General features: G+C 36.5%; 1 protein-coding gene across 2 annotated transcripts in view; it reads left to right on the plus strand.

Annotated features, from left to right (window-relative positions):
• Positions 1-20,329, plus strand: part of PCNX4 (pecanex 4) — a 40,271-nt gene that overhangs the window by 7,780 nt on the left and 12,162 nt on the right. Inside the window, exons 2-7 of one of the 2 annotated variants that reach the window (XM_060619956.3) lie at positions 5,438-6,182; positions 12,149-12,328; positions 12,412-12,926; positions 13,165-13,265; positions 13,387-13,509; positions 18,865-19,225. In XM_060619956.3, coding sequence (XP_060475939.1) covers positions 5,485-6,182; positions 12,149-12,328; positions 12,412-12,926; positions 13,165-13,265; positions 13,387-13,509; positions 18,865-19,225 — 1,978 coding nt within the window. In that variant the 5' untranslated portion in view covers positions 5,438-5,484. Of the gene's footprint in view, positions 1-5,437; positions 7,182-12,148; positions 12,329-12,411; positions 12,927-13,164; positions 13,266-13,386; positions 13,510-18,864; positions 19,226-20,329 lie in introns of those variants that run through there. The other variant, XM_060619958.3, reaches the window with a different exon arrangement.

The raw sequence follows: 20,329 nt of genomic DNA on the forward strand, positions 1-20,329 counted from the left end.
GGCAGAGAGAGGGGGAGACACAGAATCTGAAGCAGGCTCCAGGCTCTGAGCTCTCAGCACAGAGCCCGATGCGGGGCTTGAACTGAGTGTGAGATCATGACCTGAGCCGAAGTCGGACGCTAAACCGACTGAGCCACCCAGCCGCCCCAAGATAGATATATTTTTTAATTCTCCTTGGCTTAGCTAAATCTTTAAGATCATAATTGAAGCTGAGGCCAGTATTTCTCAAGCAATTTACAGAGAACACTACACACATGATCTGTTGCTAGATATGGTGGGAACGTTAGGTTAGGTTAGGTTTCCTGTTCGAGTAAGTTTGGAAAATTCAAATGATACATTTTAAGCAGGTTTGCAGTCGTGTTTTGTTTTGTTTTGTTTTGTTTTTTTAACTTCAAAGATGTCTCTAAGTCTTTAGTTTGCTGATATCCACTGTGACTCTTCAAGATGATGTCCTAGTGTGTTATTTATCAAGCTTCTTTGACCATGGACTCCCTTTTAAGAAACATTGTGTAGGGCAAATATTTCTGTATCCTTCAGCCTTTCTTTTAATATCACATGAAAATAATTCAAATCTGTCTTGAGGGGACTCAAATGTGAACATTCTCTTAATACTTCATAATGTGCTCTCACTTCTTTTGTGATTGATCTTGCCTTATTTTGACTCTGTTACCTGCTGTTTTCTCTCTGCTTTTCACTCCTAGTATGAACTAGCTCCTTCTTCCTGACAAGAAGAAAGTTAAAATGTTGCATAAGATAGGGAGCAAATTACAACTGGATTTCTGTCACATTAAAATTCTACAGCCATTTCCTTCTCTGTCCCAGAAACTCAGGCTCTGCCTCAGGCTCATCCTGTTTCTATAGGAACATACTGCTTTGGAATATACTGCTCTAGGCAAAATCTTCTCTGACCCAATAATACTATCAATAAGTGCCATTATTTATTCCATATTATCAATAAATTATTTTCTAAACATTTAAAAACTGAGAATAAAGAGTTTGCAAGTTTACTGTTAGTGGGGCAGGATATGCAGGAAGAAGGCTTTGAAAAAAAAACGAACAGTAAACACTCCCAACTTCCCTTTTAAACAGCAGTATTTAGTGTTGTCTTTTAATTTTAATCATCTTATTTATACCATTAATGTATTACATGCCTCTCCATGCCAAGATATTTTGCTAAATATTATGGAGAATCGGAAGTGTCTCAAGATTTGGCCCCAGCCCACAAATAACTAGTTAGTAGAGAAAATAAATACAAATGAAAAAATAACAGGTAAAGAGGTGAATAATACAAGAAGTGCCCTATGTTGATACATGTTACAAGAGAAGTATGGACAAGCAATATTTGTTATACAGAGAAAAGAGAGGCACAGTTTGACCTAGGCGTTCTGGGGAATTTGCAGAAAGGATTAGACTGAATGTCTAAAGTTGACTAAAATTACTAATTAGGGAAGGGAAGAAAGGGCATCCTAGGATGGAGAGAACATGAGCAGAGACACCACAGAGAAAAGGGTGGGATGTGTTTGCAGGGCAAGGGGCCGAGAGTTCCAGAGGTTATTTGATAATTTGAAGAGGTATCAAAATGTTCTATGTAAAATACACAGACACACAATCACATCGTAGTATGTATGCTGTCTGGAACTTTTTACACCTATACAAGCTATATAAATCATGTATACACACAGGTATATATACTCTTTTTTTAAAAAATGCAAATGGGATCATCAATGTGTTTATTTTACTTTTCAACATGTCATGGCATCTTTCTGTTTCCATATCAACAACAGATCTTCAGAGTATTTCACTGTTCGGAATATAATCACAGAATATTCCATCGAATAGGTAAGAACATTTAAACTAAACTCTACCAAAGATTCAGAAGTACTAAAAGGTAAATGAATATGGATAGTAACATGAAGCCAGATAATCTGATTGTAAGGTGTCTTCAGTTTCTGGCTTCCTGGCCCAGCGAGCCATTTCACCTTGTTTCTGATTTGCCTCAGTGGAGCAGGAGGGACCAGCTTTTACCAAACTCCCTGGGAAAATTTCAGGCACTTCCAGTCTCTTGAAAAATCCCAGGCCAGACATCCAAGTTCATTTTCCTTTCTGATGGCATCTTCTGTGGATAATTGAAATCAGAATATTTACACCTGCTCACAAGAATATGCCCTTACTTTACCTTAGGCTTGTACAGAACAACATACCAGAATAAAGTACACTGAGCCTGACATCAAGACAGGAGATAAGCTTATTCAGAGGGGAGGGAAGCAGTCTTTTAATTCCTTAAGATTGAACCATCAATGACTAAGGTTCCATTTGGCCCTACGGTTATGTTATTTTGTGAGTATTTGCACGGCTGTCATGTAAGTAAAAGCTATGACTTGTTCCGTGCAGAACTAAGTCCAATGACTAGAAGACTAAATATGGTGTTTACAGTGAAGAACTTCCTAACAGCATAACAAGAGGTGTTCTAAAGTAGTCATTCTTAATGGCGACCCCCAAATCTTTCATGATGCCTGAAAACTGTCTCTAGGGCTGATATTGGTTGGGTAGGACTGACTTTCAGAAAGACTGTTTGAAACTGAAGAAAGAACAGAAGAAGAAAGAAGGAAAAAAGAAGAAAGGCTGTTTTAAGATGGCTTTAAACTTGTGTGTATGTGGTAAAATACATACAACATTTACTGTCTTAACCATTTTTAAGTGTATGGTTCAGTGGTATTAAATGCATTCACATTGTTGTGCAGTCATCACCATCATTCATCTCTGACTCTTTTTATCTTGTAAAACTTTATACCCATTCAACAGTGACTGCCGTTCTCTTCCCTCAGCCCATGGCAACCACCATTCTACTTTCTATCATTTTGACAACTCTAAGTGCCTTGCCTTAGTGAAATTCTGCAGTATTTGTCTTATTGTGACTAGCTTTTTTTACTTAGCGTACTGTCCTTAATGTTCATCCATGTTGTAGCATACTGCAGGATTTTTTTCCTTTTTAAGGTTGAGTAATATTTTGTTCATCTTTTCATCCTTTGATGGACACTTGGGTTTACTTCTGTGTTTTAGTTATTGTGAATAATGCTGCTGTGAACATGAGTTACAAAAATCTCTTTGAGAACCTGCTTTCAATTCTTTGGAGTATATATCCAGAAGTCGAATTCCTGGATCAAATGGTAATCCAATTTTTAATTTTTTGAGGAACCACCATACTGTTTTCCCCAACAGTTGTCTCATTTGATATTCCCACCAAGTGCACAAGGGTTCCAGTTTTCCACATCCTCACCAACACTTGCTGTTTTCTGTTTTTCTTATAGTAGCCATCCTAATGGGTGTGAGGTGGTATCTTGTTATAGTTTTGCTTTGCGTTTCTCTAATGATTAGTGGTGTTGAGTATCTTTTCATGTGTTTATTGCTATTTGTATATCTTCTTTGGAGAAATGTCTATTCAAGCCCTTTGCCAATTTTTGAGTTGGTTTATTCTGTTGTTGAGTTTTAGGAGTTCTCTATATATTATGGATTGTAATCCCTAATCAGACAGATACATGATATGTAAATATTTTCTCCCATTCTGTCGGTTGCCTCTTTTCTATGTTGATAGTGTCTTTGGTGTACACAATATTTAAATTTTCATGAAATCTAATTTGTCTGGTTTCCTTTTGTAACCTGTACCTTTGGTGTCATATCCAAGAAGTCATTGCCAAAGCCAGTATTGGAAGCTTTTATCCTATGTTTTCTTCTCAGCATTCTATTGTTTTAGGTTTTACACTTAACGTCCATTTTGAGTTAATTTTTGTATATAGTGTTAAAGGCCTAATTTCATTCTTTTGCATGTCAATACTCAGTTTTTCTCACACCATTTATTGCAAAGACCATCCTTTCCCTATTACCTTTGTCACGTATTTGGCCATATATGTGAGGATTTATTTCTGGGCTCTCTATTCTATTTCATTGGTCTATGTCTCTTTCTTTATGAAGACAGCTTTAAACATAATTTTTCTTTTCCAACCCAACATATGATCTCTGAGGTAGTATTTTGCTAGCTATCTTGTGTCAGGCAACTGTTTTTCAGAATAAGCTACTGAGTATATCCCAGGAAAAAGGAAAAGTTGAAGGTGGAGAATCCACGTTATTTGGTACTTCGATTTTTCTGGCCCTTAAATGGAAATAATCTAGATTAAAACACATATAGGTCCTATTATTGTTTCATGTTTTCCTAGTTTTGGTAGATTTTGGAAACTGGTAACAGAAAGAGAAACTAAAAATTGAATCAGAAAGTGGTTTGCTTATGGTAACATAGCTAATAATAAGCATTTACTCTGATACCTAGAGTCTTTTAATTTCCAGTTTATTGTTCTTTCTACTGCATATTGAGCTGTCAATGGATTTTATTGAAATGTAACTATTTTATTTTTATTTATTTAAAAAAAATTTTTAATGTTTATTTTTAAGACGGGGAGAGAGCATGCGAGCAGGGGAGGGGCAGAGAGAGAGGGAGACACAGAATCTCAAGCAGGCTGCAGGCTCTGAGCTGTCAGCACAGAGCCCAATGTGGGGCTTGAACCCCAGAACTGTGAGATCATGACCCGAGCTGAAGTCCAGTGCTTAACTGAGCCACTCAGGCACCCCCAAATGCTACTATTTTAGCAGGATTTGACTCTTTAAATTATCAGAAAATCCTAAATTTATTATAATTGCTAGATGATATGACTAACAGTATTTGTTTCCATATTCTATTTTCATTTCAATTCAAAGGAATCAAAGAGAATATGTTCATTTTATAGAGCAGAGTTTGGCCAACTATGGCCCACAGACTGAATCTGGCCCACAGGTATGGGTAAAAATACCATAACACTTTATCAGAGCACAACCACTCATATCCATTCATGTATGTATTGTCTATGGCTGCTTTCTGCTACAACAGCAGAATTGAGTCATGTAGCAGAATTGAGTCATAGTAACAGAAATTATATGGTCCACTAAGCCCAAACATTTACTCTTCTGCCCTTAGAGAAAAATTTTGCTGACCCTTATAATAGAGGAAAAGTTTAAAACCAAACATTGAAAACTCTTAGGAAAATGATTAAACCACTGGCAGATTTGAGTTGAAAGCACTGGCTTTTTGAATGTTTCTTTGCCTTCAAAATCTAAAAATGTCAATTTTAAGATCTAATTTAATTAGATCTGATTTCCATTAATTTAAGATCTAATCCCAAATAATAAGTTCTAGATAAATTATAATGAATATCCTTTTTTTCCCAAATAAAAAACAACTTTTCAACTGTTTGTTTAGTGCTGCATGTATGTCAGGCAATGGGGAGGAGCTAGCGGGTGAAATTATAAATCCTGCCCTTGAAGGAATTAAGGAGATAAAATAGAAATGGGGAGTTCCCCCCCATCTTTTAAGTATGACATTTTCAAGTAGTGACTTTTTTCTTTTTCTTAGAGACTGCTGTGTTACAGAAGAGGATGTAACTTTCAGAATAATCCTGAATGAGAAGGATGAGTCCAGATGTGCCTCTGCTGAATGATTACAAACAGGACTTCTTTCTGAAGCGCTTTCCACAGACCGTTCTTGGAGGCCCTCGATTCAAACTAGGCTATTGTGCCCCTCCTTATATATATGTTAATCAAATTATCCTTTTCCTGATGCCATGGGTTTGGGGTGGATTAGGGACACTTTTGTATCAATTAGGGATTTTGGAAGACTATTACACAGCAGCACTTTCAGGTGGACTGATGCTTTTCACTGCATTTATCATCCAGTTCACAAGTTTATATGCCAGGAATAAATCGGTGACCATAGAAAGAATGCTAACCACAGATATCTTAGCAGAGGAAGATGAACATGAATTTACAAGTTGTGCTGGTGCTGAGACTATCAAATTTCTCATTCCTGGCAAGAAATATATAGCCAATACAGTTTTTCACTCTTTTCTTGCTGGGTTAGTGTGTGGTCTTGGAACATGGTATCTGCTTCCAAATAGAATGTCCCTGCTGTATGGCAGTGCAGGAGGCGCTGTTCTACAGTTTGTCTTCGGATGGATTACATTATGTATAGGAGAATATTCATTAATTGTAAACACAGCTGCAGAGACTGCGACTTTCCAAACCCAGGATACTTATGAAATCACTCCTCTTATGAGACCTCTCTATATTTTTTTCTTTGTTTCTGTAGATCTTGCACACAGGTAATAAGCTACCAAATACTTTGTCACTTGCTTTGTTTTTAAGCATACATACACAGTATGAGCTCTCCTTAGTATTAAAAAACTGAATCTATGAAAGTCATCAAGACCAAACCATTGGGTGATAGTTGTTCTGATGATTAATCTCTTAGGAGTAATCTCTGTTAAACATTCATACTAACGTAGTAATTAAACCTTATTGAGGAGTTAAAAGAAAACTCTTTGGTAAGAGAAATCAGCAAAATTTCAATTCTGTGTTTCACTTTAAATAAGGAGCTGTGTGCTATAAGATAGCCTGGCTGAGACCTGTGAAAAGGAGATGGAATTTTCCTATGAGGGTATAATGAAGAATTTAAAATTTATACCATAAATATTATGTACAGATTGAGTGAATTTAAGATGAGTAACATTTCTAATTTTGTTATAATAACTATGTAGGATGAATACTGATTTTTTACAAATCAATTTGCTGTAGAAGAAAAATAGACTTTTTTAACAAAACTGTTTACCAAACTGTTTACAAAATTGTTGGATAACCCCCTTTGCTCACCTTTTCTAAATCTGACTTTTCTTTCTCTGTTTCTGTAGATTGCAGCTTTCTCTCTCACAGGTTTATGTCCAGATAGAAACGTAAAGGCATTTAATGGACTGAATGTCTTCAAATTCATATATCAAAGCCTGTCCCCCAGTGTGATGGTGATTGGAGATGGGGTCTTTGGGAGGTGATCAGGAAAATGAGGGTGGGGCCTTGGTCTGATGGAATTAATGCCCTTATCAGAAGAGACACCAGAGAGCTTGATCTCTCTCTCTCTCCACTATGTGAGGATACAGTGAGAAGGCTGCTGTCTGCAAACCAGCAAGAGAGTTCTCAGCAGAACCTGACCATGCTGGCACACTGATCTTGGACTTTCAGCCTCCAGAATAATTTCTGTTGTGTAAGCCACCCAGTCTGTGGTATTTCATTATGGCAGCCCAAGCTAAGACAGATTTTGATACCAAGAGGTGGGTTGCTCCTGTAACAGATACCTAAAAGTGTGGAAGTGGCTTTCAAATTGGGTAATGGGTAGGGGCTAGAAGCGTTTTGAGGCTCATGCTAGAAATGTGGACTTAAAGGCATTTCTGGTGAGGTCTTAGAAATGAGAACATGTTCTTGGAAACTGGAGGAAAGGTGATTGTTGGTATAACGTGGCACAAGACTGTTCTAATTTTTATGGAAAGTAGAACTTGAAAGTGATGAAATTGGATAGAGAGTTAAGGAGATTTCCAAGCAAGTGGCTAAAAGAACAGCTTGAATTGAAGAAGGAATTGCTAAGCAAAAAATAATCAGAACTAGAAGATTTGGAAAATTTTCAGCCTAGCCATATTGCAAAAAAAATGAGAAAGCATGTTCTGAAGTGAGCACCAAGAGTGTGACTGGACTAACACTAAAGAGTTCAAGGGGTTATATGACCAGAAATACGGCCAGTTTGAACTAAAGCAGTCAGAGACCAGATGAAATGAACTAAGGCTGTTAGACTTCTTAGATTTGACAGGTCTTTAAGAAGAGGGGAAAAATGACCCCAAAAGTGATTCAGAGATTGTCAGGGCTACTTCCTTGGTTTCAACAAACTAGAAGCTGGAAGCCTTGGGTCTAGTACTTGCCCTGCAAAGCGTTGGGGGTGGGACCCACACCTAGAGCTGTTTGGGTAATGATGGCAACCCTGGAGGCCTAGAGGGCAAAATATGGAACCAAGAAGATTCTTCCTCAGCCTTAAGGTCTAATGGAATTTGCCTTGCTAGGTTTTGGACTTCTTTGGAACCTGTCACCCCTTCCTTCTTTCCTATTTCTCCCTTCTGGAATAAGAATGTTCATTCTGAGGTCACCTGGGTGGCTCAGTTGGTTAAGGGGCTGACTTCAGCTCAGGTCATGATCTCGCGGTCTGTGGGTTCCAGCCCCGTGTTGGGCTCTGTGCTGACAGCCACTTGGAGCCTTGAGCCTGCTTCAGATTTTGTGTCTCCCTCTCTCTCTGCCCCTTCCCTGCTCGTGCTCTATTTCTCTCTCTCTCTCTCTCTCTCTCTCTCTCTCTCTCTCTCTCTCAAAAATAAACATTTAAAAAAAAAAAAAAAAAGAATGTCCATTCTGGGGCTGTCCCACTGTTTTATTTTGGAAGTACATAGCTTGTCTGATTTCACAGGTTCACAGCTGGAGAGGGATTTTGCCTCAGGATGGAGTGTACTTGAGTCTCACCCATATCTGCTTTAGATGGTAGTTAGATGAAACTTTGGACTTTAGCCTGTAGAATTGATGCTGGAATTTTTTAAGACTTTTGGACCTGTTGGGATGGAATGAATGTGTTTTGCATGTAAGAAGAACATGAATTTGGGAGACTGGGTTAGAATGTTAAGGACTGAATGTTTCTGCCCCCTGCCCTAACTCCCAGTGTGATGGTATTTAGAGATGGGGTCTTTGGGAGGTAATCAGGTCATCAGGGTAGTCCTATTCTTATGGGATTGGTGCCCTTATAAGAAGAGAGACCAGAGAGCTTGATCTCTCTCCTTCCACCATGTGAGGATGCAGTGAGAAGTTGGCTGTCTGCAAGGCAGGAAGAGTGTTCTCACCATAACCCAACCATAATGGCACTGATTTCCCTGTCTCTAGAACTAAAAGAAATAAATTTCTGTTATTTAAGCTACCTGGTCTGCAGTATTTGTTATGGAAGCCTGAAATAAGACATTTAAAAATATTTAGCTATTTTGTATACTGAAACTGACCTATTCTTAGGTATCCAATTGCTGTTCCTTAAATCTTAATCTCTTCTCATTGTGCTACATTTGTGGACCAGAGGACACTATAATATCCTTTTTCTTCATCCAATCAAATATGTAAGGGAAAAATTAGTTTATGGGAAATTCATCTATAATTGCTCTGTTAGTACCATTACCATTTATTAGCTGTAAAATATGTTACAGTTAAATACTTGGTTTTGAAAAGTTAGGAATAAAATTAAGTTTACATGTGTATGTATACATTTGACCCCTTTTTAAAGATGGAGGTTTATAAGATTATTTTCACAATATAGATTCTTGAGTTACTGTCTCACTGTGCTATTTCTGAAATCAGAAATTATATACCTGCTATAATACATCTTTGCATTTAAATTGATGCTCCAGGTTCTTTAATTTCTTTTTTAAATCTCAGTTAATTTATAATTTGATTACCTTGAATTTCTGCATTACTCATTTCTGAATGAAAGGACATAAATGTTTTTAGTACATTGTAGTTGGATTTAATGTACAGTTTTAATGTTTACGGTTTGATCATTACAAAAAAGTTTTTGTTTTTTTCAACTAAAAGGAAAAGACAAAAGCAGGCCCAAATCTGTTCATATAGAAAAAGATGGCATATTTGTGCAGAAAAATTACCTTTCACTTGACTTAGAAATTTTTAGCTTCTGGTTAACAAACTAATAAAGAAGATGATCTTTATACAGTAGATATGATACTACAGATAAAAATGTATGAAATGTGTGCACTGTTCAAATTTGAACAGTTGTCAGATATGTCAAATTGTTTCTTAATTTTATTTCAGAGAATGTAAAAGTTGAAGAGACAAGCCTCACAGTATAATAATATTTTCTCTTTCCCCATTCTTTATTCTACCCAGTACACTGTGTATTAATAATTTACTTTTTCTGTACATTTTCATCAAAGACTGGTATTAAATCTACAGTGCATAGACTCTCAGGAATTGTTTGAACGTATGATGCATATTTATTTCATCTTAGCCACTATAAACATCTTTTTTCTGGACGTGGATATAGTGTAAAGAATTTGAAATATTTTTATAGCTGTTAGAGTCAAAGTTTTTTTTTTTTTTTCTTGAGGTCTTAGATATTTTGCCCTAGAAGATTCCTATTACATTATCAGAAATAGAATTTAAACATATTTTCCATATGAAAGACTTGACCACAATAATCATTATTTGGGTCTGAGTCATACAGGAAAGTGATCATGATGTGTGGTTGCTCAAAATACGAATGCTTATATTTATGTATGGTATTCTTGTATATAAATAAAATTTCTATGTCATTGCTTATTTTTTTTTTTTTTTTTTTTTTTTTTTTTTTGGGACAGAGAGAGACAGAGCATGAACAGGGGAGGGGCAGAGAGAGAGGGAGACACAGAATCGGAAACAGGCTCCAGGCTCCGAGCCATCAGCCCAGAGCCTGATGCGGGGCTCGAACTCACGGACCGCGAGATCGTGACCTGGCTGAAGTCGGACGCTTAACCGACTGCGCCACCCAGGCGCCCCTATGTCATTGCTTATTAAGAACAAAAAGATTTAGGGAGGTTAAATCAAACTTGGGTAAAATATTTCTTGAATATACATTATTTTTACACAAATTATACTATACTTAAATATATTAGGAAGAGAAATGTTGTCTTTAACAAGAAAAATAGCTACAGATCTGCGTGTTTTCCTTGACCTTCCTGTGGTTTATTATGTGTGGTTTGATTTTCCTTTTTGTCACTTGAGTATTTTCTTCCCAGAATGAAATACATTTTAAAACTACACTACAAAAAGTATTGTCCTCTAATTTAGCATCATATTGTTAACCTTGTATTCATTAATTCTCTGCTTATAAAATTAGAAGGACATACATTATGAGACAGTGCATTAGCTGACATAGTCTTGATAGCTTCGGAGCAAACACATTATGTCATTATTATATCCATAGTTGCTATACATTTGCTTCTGGGCTGTTAACATATGCTTAAGAGGATAATTATTACAGAAGGTGCCTTTCTCCTTGACTTTGATTCCTAGCAGCTCAGGTATTCAAGTACAATTATGCTGTAAGTTTTGACATTTAGTTTTTTATAAGTTATCTTTTGAACACTGTAAGTACTAGGACATTATTGGTTTCTGGACAAAGTATGGTCAGCCTTGTTTCAAAAAAATTAGTAATATTTTGATAGTGTTTATGCTTCTGTGCTTTTGAGTTTTTGTTAAGTCATTCAAAGCCATCTGAGTTTTAACTGGTAAATGCTGTACGAAGAACAAATTTCTCCACTTTATAGAAATCATCTCTAGTTTATGAAATTGTATTTTACAAGTTTGTATTCTCTATAAAATAAAAACAATATTATAAATGCTAGTTAAGTTCCCACACCAATCCACAGAGACACGTTCATAGCCTAATGTTGCCAACTTCTGATATTGATTCTACTGACTTCAAGTTCTGGGACCTGGGGGTAAGACAGTACTGGGAGAGTAGGAAAAAGAAAAGAACTCTCTTTGCTAGCTACTAACGTTATGAACATCAGTAAGGCTTTGGCTTTCCTAGAGTTACTTACAATTTTAAATTAGAAAATTTTAGGGGCGCCTGGGTGGCTCAGTCGGTTAAGCGGCCGACTTCGGCTCAGGTCATGATCTTGCGGTCCGTGAGTTCGAGCCCCACGTCGGGCTCTGTGCTGACAGCTCGGAGCCTGGAGCCTGTTTCGGATTCTGTGTCTCCCTCTCTCTGCCCCTCCCCCGTTCATGCTCTGTCTCTCTCTGTCTCAAAAATAAATAAACGTTAAAAAAAAATTTTTTTTAATTAGAAAATTTTAAACTCTCAACAATCATTGGTAGAATTTTAGCCAATGTAGGTTAGACAATTACAGGAGAAATATTTTTGCTCAGTTCAGTTTTACAAATCCCTGAATTCAATTATTCAGTAAACTGCTTTTAATTACTTCTTTCCACATTGGAATCCACATATTTTCTAAGTGCTAATCTTGTACACAATTGAGTAGGGGTAGTGGCTGCTATGGGAGAAGGACAATGGTCACTATTTACAAATGTTGATATTTTGCAGTTTGGGACTAGGATCTTTTTGTAAGTGTTCCTTTGTTTTGGGGGAGTGGGTTGCATGTGTTTTATTTTTCCTGGGAAGATCCTCTCTCTATATTATTTTGTATGATTTAAATGTTCCCTTTTCTTATAGGTTTACAGTAAACATACCAGGTCTAGAACAAACGAATCAGATTTTACACATCTTGTTTATATTTTTACCCTTTCTGTGGGCACTCGGGACTCTGCCCCCACCTGATGCCCTTTTCTTATGGGCAATGGAGCAGATTTTAGAGTTTGGCCTTGGAGGCTCATCTATGTCAACCCATTTACGGTAATTATTTTAAATATTAAGGTTCTGTGTAACTTAAAGTATAATTTTTCTTTTCAATCAAATCTTTCTTTTTTTCTCTGCAGGTTATTAATAATGTTCATCATCTCTGCTGGAACAGCGGTAACATCGTATTTCATTCCCAGCACTGTTGGTGTGGTTCTTTTCATGACTGCACTTGGGTTCTTGCTGAGTCTTAACCTAAGTGACATGGGTTTTTTCTTCAAACACAGTGCAACTGGACACAGAGTTGGAACCAAATCTAAGGCTTTACCCAATGGGTCAGAAAAACAGTTTACTTGGAAGGAATGCCTTTTCTATATTATTATATTAGTCTTGGCTCTCATAGAAACTAGTTTGCTGCATCATTTTGCTGGTTTCCCACAGATTTCCAAAAACAGTCCTCAGGCTATTGTTGGCTATATTTTGATGATATTGCTTATAATACTGTGGCTACTTAGAGAAATTCAGAGTGTCTGTATCTTTGGAATTTTCCAAAACCCTTTCTATCCAAAGAATGTGCAAACTGTGACTTTATTCTTAGAGAAGCAAAGAAGGCTTATGAAGATTGGTGTTATCAGACGGATTTTGCTAAATCTAGGTAAGAAGATAAAATCTACTAATTTTGTGTTTTAGCTAGGGAGTGTACAAAAGTATTCCCATATTTTTGTAATATACAACATACAGGCGTTCATTTTTTTATGTTTTGGTTTGTTTATTAGTTTTTTCAGTTAGTTGCTTAAATGTGCTCATAGAAGAACACATATCAGCTAAAATAAAATGTGGTAGAAGAGGTTACTTTGCCTTAATTAAATAATGTCTTTTTTTGTTTGTCCTAGTGTCGCCTTTCGCTATGATAGCATTTCTTTCATTGGACAGTTCCTTACAAGAGCTCCACTCTGTGTCTGTCTCCATTGGGTTCACAAGAGCTTTTAGAATGGTAATCCTAATAAGCACTTAATAGTATTTTCTTATTGCTAAGCTTGTGATTTTGTTTATTCTAACAGTTTACTTAAATTATCCAATTCTGCCTAATAAAGTGGATAATTTTTGTACTGTAGGTGTGGCAGAATACAGAAAATGCTTTATTGGAGACAGCCATCATATCAGCAGTGCACTTATTAATCTCCAGTACAGATGTGTGGTGGAACAGAAGCCTGGATACAGGAATCAGACTCTTACTGGTAAGGATACGTTTCAATAGCTTTATTGAGATCTATTTCATATACCATAAAATCACCCACTTAAACAGTTCAGTAGTAGACAGAATTTTACAGCCATCACCATAGTCTAATTTAGACCATTTTCAACATCCCAAAAAGAAACCTCATGCACATTAATGTCATTCCCCCATTCCCTGTCCTAACCCCACTCCAGTGCCAGCAACCATTAATATACTTTCTGTATCTATGGTTGATTTATTTATCAGATCATGGATTTTTAGGTTGTTTCCACTTTCTGACTATTATGAATAATGCTGCTGTGAACATTTGTGTACACATTTTTGTACATGTGTTTTTGGACGTATGTTTTAATTTCTCTTAACTATATCTGCCTAGGACTGGAATTTCAGTTCATAGTAAGTCTATGTTTAACAGTTCAAGGTATTGCCAAACATTTTTCCAAAGTGGTTGCACTATTTTACATTTCTACCAACAACGTATGAAGATTCTAATTTCTCTACATACGTACTAACACTTGTTATTATCTGACTCTTTCATTATAATCATTCTGATGGGTGTGACATGCTATCTCATTGTAATTTTCATTTGCATTTCTCTGAATGCTAATGGCACATCTTTTCATATATTTATCAGCCATTTGTGTGTATTTTTTGGAGAAATGTCTATTCAGATTCTTTGTCCGCTGTCTGTGGATTGCCCTTATTGTTGAGCTTAAGAGTATTTTTTTAATGTATTCTGGATACAAGTTCCTTGACAATATATGATAAATAAAAATTTTTTCCCATCTTGTAGGCTTTCTTTTTCTTGATAATATTCTTTGAAGCAAGGAAGTTTTAAATTTTGCTGAAGTTCAATTTATCTCTTTTTTCTTTTGTCACTTGTATTGTTCGGGTCACATCTAATAAACACTGCTGCCTTTTTCCAAATCATAAATATTTACTGTGTTTTCTTCTAAGAGTTTTACAGTTTTAGCTGCTACAGTTCAGTCTGTGATCTACTTTGAGTTTATTTTTGTGTATGATATGAGGTGAGTTCCAAATCCATTCTTTTGTATATGGGTATACAATTATCCCAGCACCATTTATTGAAAAAGCTATTCTTCCCTCAATGATTTTTCTTGGCATCCTGGTCAAAAATCAAATGAAATGTGTTATTTCTGGACTCTTCAGTTCTTTTCCATTCATGTATGTCTATCCTTATGCCAGTCCTATACCGTCTTTATTACTATATTTTGTAGTAGGTTTTGAAATTGAGAAGTGTGAGTCCTCTACTTTGTTCTTTTAGAGATTGTTTTGATTCTTCCAGTTCCCTTGTATTACCATGTAAATATTAGTTTCAGCTTTTCAGTTTTTGCAAGAAGGCATCTGAAACTTTGATGGAGATTACCTCAAATCTGTAGATCAATTTGGGGAGTATTGCCACCTTAAAAATATTTATTCTTCCCATCCATCAACATGGCATGTTTTCATAGTTTTTTAAAAAAAAATTTAACATTTATTTATTTTTGAGAGACAGAAAGAGACAGAGCATGAGTACGGGAGGGGCAGAGAGAGAGGGAGACACAGAATCTGAAGCAAGCTCCAGGCTCTGACCTGTCAGGACAGAGTCCAAAGCAGGGCCAGAACTCACAAGCTGTGAGATCATGACCTGAGCGGAAGTCCGGTTCTTAACCGACTGAGCCACCTAGGTGCCCCTCAAGATCTTCTTTATTTCAAAAATGTTTTGTAGTTTTCAGTGTTGCAAGTCTTACAGGTTTTATTAAAATTTTCCTAAGGATATATTTTTTGATGATATTATAAATGGAATTGTTTTCTTCATTTTTTGTTTTTTTTTTTAATTCATTACTAGAGTATAGAATACAATTGATTTTTTTTTTAATGTTTATTTTTGAGAGAGTGAGAGACGGAGACAGAGCATGAGCTGGGGAAGGGCAGAGAGAGAGGGAGCACAGGATCCAAAGCAGGCTCCAGGCTCTAAGCTGTCCTCACCGAGCCTGTGGCGGGGCTCAAATCCACAAATTACAAGATCATGACTTCAGCCAAAGTCGGACACCTAACTGACTGAGCCACCCAGGCACCCCTTGATTTTTTTTTAATACTGATTTTGTGTCCTAAAACCTCACTTCTATTAGTTCTGATAGATTTTTAGTGGATTCTTAAGACATTCTGTATATAAGATCATGTCATCTGCAAATTAGATATGGTAGAATTTTTTTTAAGGTTTTTTATTTATTTATTTTGAGAGACAGAGAGTGGGAGAGGGGCCGAGAGAGAGGGAGAGAGAGAGAATCCCAGGAGGCTGTGCACTGACAGTGCGGAGCCTGACACAGGGCTCCAACTCACAAACCATGAGATCATGACCTCAGCTGATGTCAGATGCTTAACGGACTAAGCCAACCAGGTGTTCATAGTAGAGGTATTTTTTACTTATTTTCCAATCTAAATATCTTTCATCTCTTTTTCTTACCTAATTGTCCTGTCCAGAACCTCCAGTATAATGTTGAATAGAAGAATGGACATCTTATGAGGAAAGCATATTCCATCTTTCTCTATTAAGTTGATGTCATTCTTTTACCATTAGACATGATATCAGCTATTGTAGATGCTCTTTTTCAGGTTGACAGCTCCCTTCTATTTCTGGTTAATCTTTTTATCATGAAGGGTATTGGATTTTGTCTGATGCATTTTCTGTGTCTATTGAAATGGTCATGTGATTTTTGTCCTTTAATCTGTTAACATGGTATAATAAGTTGACTTCTGGTTGTTAAACCAATCTTGCATTCCAGGAATAAGTTTTGTTGTGATGTATAATCCTGCTTATATGTTGCAGGACTTGTTAGCTAGTATTTTTGTGTGGTTAATATTTATATGTTATCTGTAGCTGTCTTTTCTTGTCATGTCTTTGGTTTAGATATCAAAATAACACTGACCTCATAGAATGAGTTAGGAATTTCATACTAGTTATTCTTAAATGTTTGATCATATTTGATATGTATCTTAAATATTTTGTAGTATGTGGTATTTTGTAATATGGAAGCTATCTGAGACAGTTTTTCTCTGTGGGTAGCTCTTAAGTTACAAATTCAATTTCTTGTTACAGGTCTATTCGGTTTTTCTATTTCTTCTTGAGTTGCTTTATGTTTTTCTAGGAACTTGTCAGTTTCATCTAAGTGATCAAATTTATCAGCATACAGTTCATAGTATTCTCTTATAATCCTTCTAATTTTTTTCTGTAAGATTGGTGGTAAAATTATCTCTTTCATTCCTGATTTTAGTAATTTGAGTCTTCTCTATTTTATTCTTGGTCAGTATAGCTAAAGGTTCATCAGTTTTGTTGATCTCAAAAAACCAGCTTTTGGTCTCATTGATTTTCTCGATTTTTTAAAATAGTCTCTATTTTATTAATTTTTGTTAATCTTTATTATTAAAAAATTTTTTTTAATGTTTATTTTTGAGAGACAGAGCATGAGCAGGGGAGGGGCAGAGAGAGAAATGGAGACACAGAATCCAAAGCTGGCTCCAGCCTCAGAGCTGTCAGCACAGAACCTGATGTGGGGCTCGAACTCATGAGCTGTGAGATCATGACCTGAGCTGAAGTCGGATGCTTAACCAGCTGAGCCACCCAGGCGCCCCTAATAATCTTTATTATTAACTTCCTTCTGCTTACTTGAGGATTAGTTTGCTCTTTGTTTTCTAGTTTCTAAGGTAGAAGAGTAGGTTATTGATTTAAGATGTTTCTTCTGCTAACATAGGCACTTAAAGCTAGCTATAAATTTCCCTCTGAATACTGTTTTAGCTGTATCACAAGTTTTGGCATATTGTGTTTTTATTTCATTCATCTCAAAATGTTTTCTCATTTTTTTGTGTGATGTCTTCTTTGACCCATTGGCTATTTAGCAATATGTCTTCTAATTTTTTTTAAGATTTTATTTTTAAGTAATCTCTGCAGCCATTGTGGGGCTTGAATTTATAACCCCAAGATCAAGAGTTGCATGCTCTACGGGCACTAAGGAATCTACTCCCGAAATCATTGTTGCACTATATGCTAACTAATTTGGATGTAAATTATAAAAAAAAGAAAAAGAGTTGCATCCTCTACCAACTGAGCAAGCCAGGTGCCCCAACGATGTGTCTTTTAATTTCAAGATTTTTTAATTATTTATTTATTTCTGTTGTTGACTTCATTATGTTTTAGTTAAAGAACACACTTTGCATGGTTTGTATAAACATACTTGGTATGATTTCAATCTATTAAGGTTTGTCTTAAGTTATGACTTCTGTTTCTTAATCTATAGAATACTCTCTAAAATAATGATAAATTAAGGATAGTTGCTTAATTATTTACCACTTCTGGTTCTCATGACTTAACAAGCATGTAATGCAAAACTTAGTCAACCTTAAGATCAAGGGGCGCCTGGGTGGCTCAGTCAGTTAAGCGGCTGACTTTGGCTCAGGTCATGATCTCGCGGTCCGTGAGTTCGAGCCCTGCGTCGTCGGGCTCTGTGCTGACAGCTCAGAGCCTGGAGCCTGTTTTGGATTCTGTGTCTCCCTCTCTCTCTGCCCCTCCCCCGTTCATGCTCTGTCTCTTTCTGTCTCAAAAATAAATAAACGTTTAAAAAAAAATTAAAAAAAAAAAGATCTAGTTAGCACTCTATTGGTTATCTTTAGTATTAGTTTTTTATAGAGAGCCCAAACTTTCATTTTTTCTCTCTCTTTTTTTTAAGTTTATTTATTTATTTTGAGTGAGAAAGAGCACGCACATGTGTGAGCAGGGGAGTGGCAGACAGAGAAGGAGAGAGAGAATCCCAGGCAGCCTCCATGCTGTCAGCATAGAGCCCAATGAAGGGCTCACTTGATCCCACAAACTATGAGATCATGACCTGAGCCGAAATCAAGAGTCAGAGACTTAACTGACTGAGCCACCCAGGCACCCCGAGAGCCCAAACTTTTAAAAATGTAGACTCATGGGGCACTGGGTAGCTCAGTCATTTCAGTGACTGACTCTTGATTTTGGCTCAGATCACGATCTCGTGGTTCCTGGGTTCTAGCCCTGCATCAGGATGTGTGATGATGGTGTGGAACCTGCTTGGAATTCTCTCTCTCCCTCTCTCTCTGCCCTCCCCCATTCACACATGTTCTCTCTCTCTCAAAGAGAAGTAATTAATTAATTAAAAATAAATAAATGTAGACTCATTTATTACTTGTGAGGTTGGAGAAAATTATAATAAGTATCTCATACAAGAGCTATTTCCTCAAAAATACTGCAGCAATAATAAAATCATACAGTTTCTCTTACATGACCTTGAAAATTCATGAAGTCTTTAAGAATAAAAAAATCATTTTTCCATCTCTGCAGGTTGGTATCATGCGTGATCGTCTGATTCAGTTCATCTCTAAACTGCAGTTTGCCGTGACTGTACTTTTTGCATCGTGGACTGAGAAAAAACGTCGAAAGTCAACCACCACTTTATGTATACTCAACATTGTCTTCTCTCCATTTGTGCTGGTCTTCATAGTTTTTTCTACACTACTCTCCTCTCCATTACTCCCCCTCTTCACCCTTCCTCTGTTCTTGGTGGGCTTTCCCCGACCTGTTCAGAGTTGGCCAGGAGCAGTGGGCACCACAGCCTGCATGTGTGCAGATACAGTATACTACTACCAGATGGTCCCACATTTGACCACTGCGCTGCAGTCTGCAATGGCAGCTGGAAGTTTAGGTAAGTAAATGGGCTGTGCTCACAAAATCTTCACCAATGTATTTAAAGTACAAAAAAATGAATATACAGAAAAAGTCTTTTGATCCAACCATTATATAGATTCTAATACTATGATATATGGCAGAAGGACTAAATATGAAATAGAAGTATGTACCTTGCTTCTTATTTTGAGGTGTAAATAAAGTCACAAAATAAGAATAATAAGGGAAAATTTCATTAAGGTTATTTGACAGTTTTTTAAAAACATTTTCTTGGATAAAATCAGGTTATAGTCCTACCACTGAAACATGAAAAAACCTTATCTACCAGAACTTCCATGAATCTATAGTGAGTTCACATCAAGCAAATGCAATGGCTTAGATCCATAAAGATTAAAAACTAGCTTTATGTAATATCAGATTGAAGGGTTTAAGGGAGTTTGTTCATACCTTATTAGTTATTGTATAACAATGTAAGCAGTCTGATGAGGTTACAGGGCAAGATGACAAAAGCTATGGCCAATGATCAGTAGCCTCCCAAAATGAAATACTTTGCAAATATCAGCAAGAAAAAATATTTTTGATGAGGATAAACTAATTTTATGAGTTAATGCTTTCATTGTACACTAAAAATTCAACTATATTGCACTTCTTGAGGTTGGTTTTAGATAAAGTACAAGCTGATGCCAGAGGTGTGTTATCTCCTACCATTATTTACCTTAGCCCTTGAACCTTGTTTTAGAAATATCTAGTGACATCTTGGCAAACTGGTTCTAGGCAGAAGGTTAATTTCAAATCAGATTTTTTTTTTAGTGTATTTGTTTATTTTTGAGAGCATGCACCTGAGTTGGGGAGGGGCAGAGAGAGAATCCCAGGCAGGCTCCACACTGTCAGTGCAGAGCCTGATGCTGGGCTTGAATTCAAACCGTGAGATTATTACCTGAGCCAAAATCAAGAGTCAGATGCTTAACCAACTGAGCCACCCAGGCACTCCTCAAATTAGAAGTTTAATGAAATGCTTACTTGGATTGAATTTCCTAATTATCTATTTGTTATCTAAAATATGTGAGGTGTGGCGTCTAGGTGGCTCAGTCAGTTAAACGTCCGACTTTGGCTCAGGTCATAA

Source organism: Panthera onca, chromosome B3, assembly GCF_046562875.1.
Source record: "Panthera onca isolate mPanOnc1 chromosome B3, mPanOnc1 haplotype 2, whole genome shotgun sequence".
Lineage (NCBI taxonomy): Eukaryota > Metazoa > Chordata > Mammalia > Carnivora > Felidae > Panthera > Panthera onca.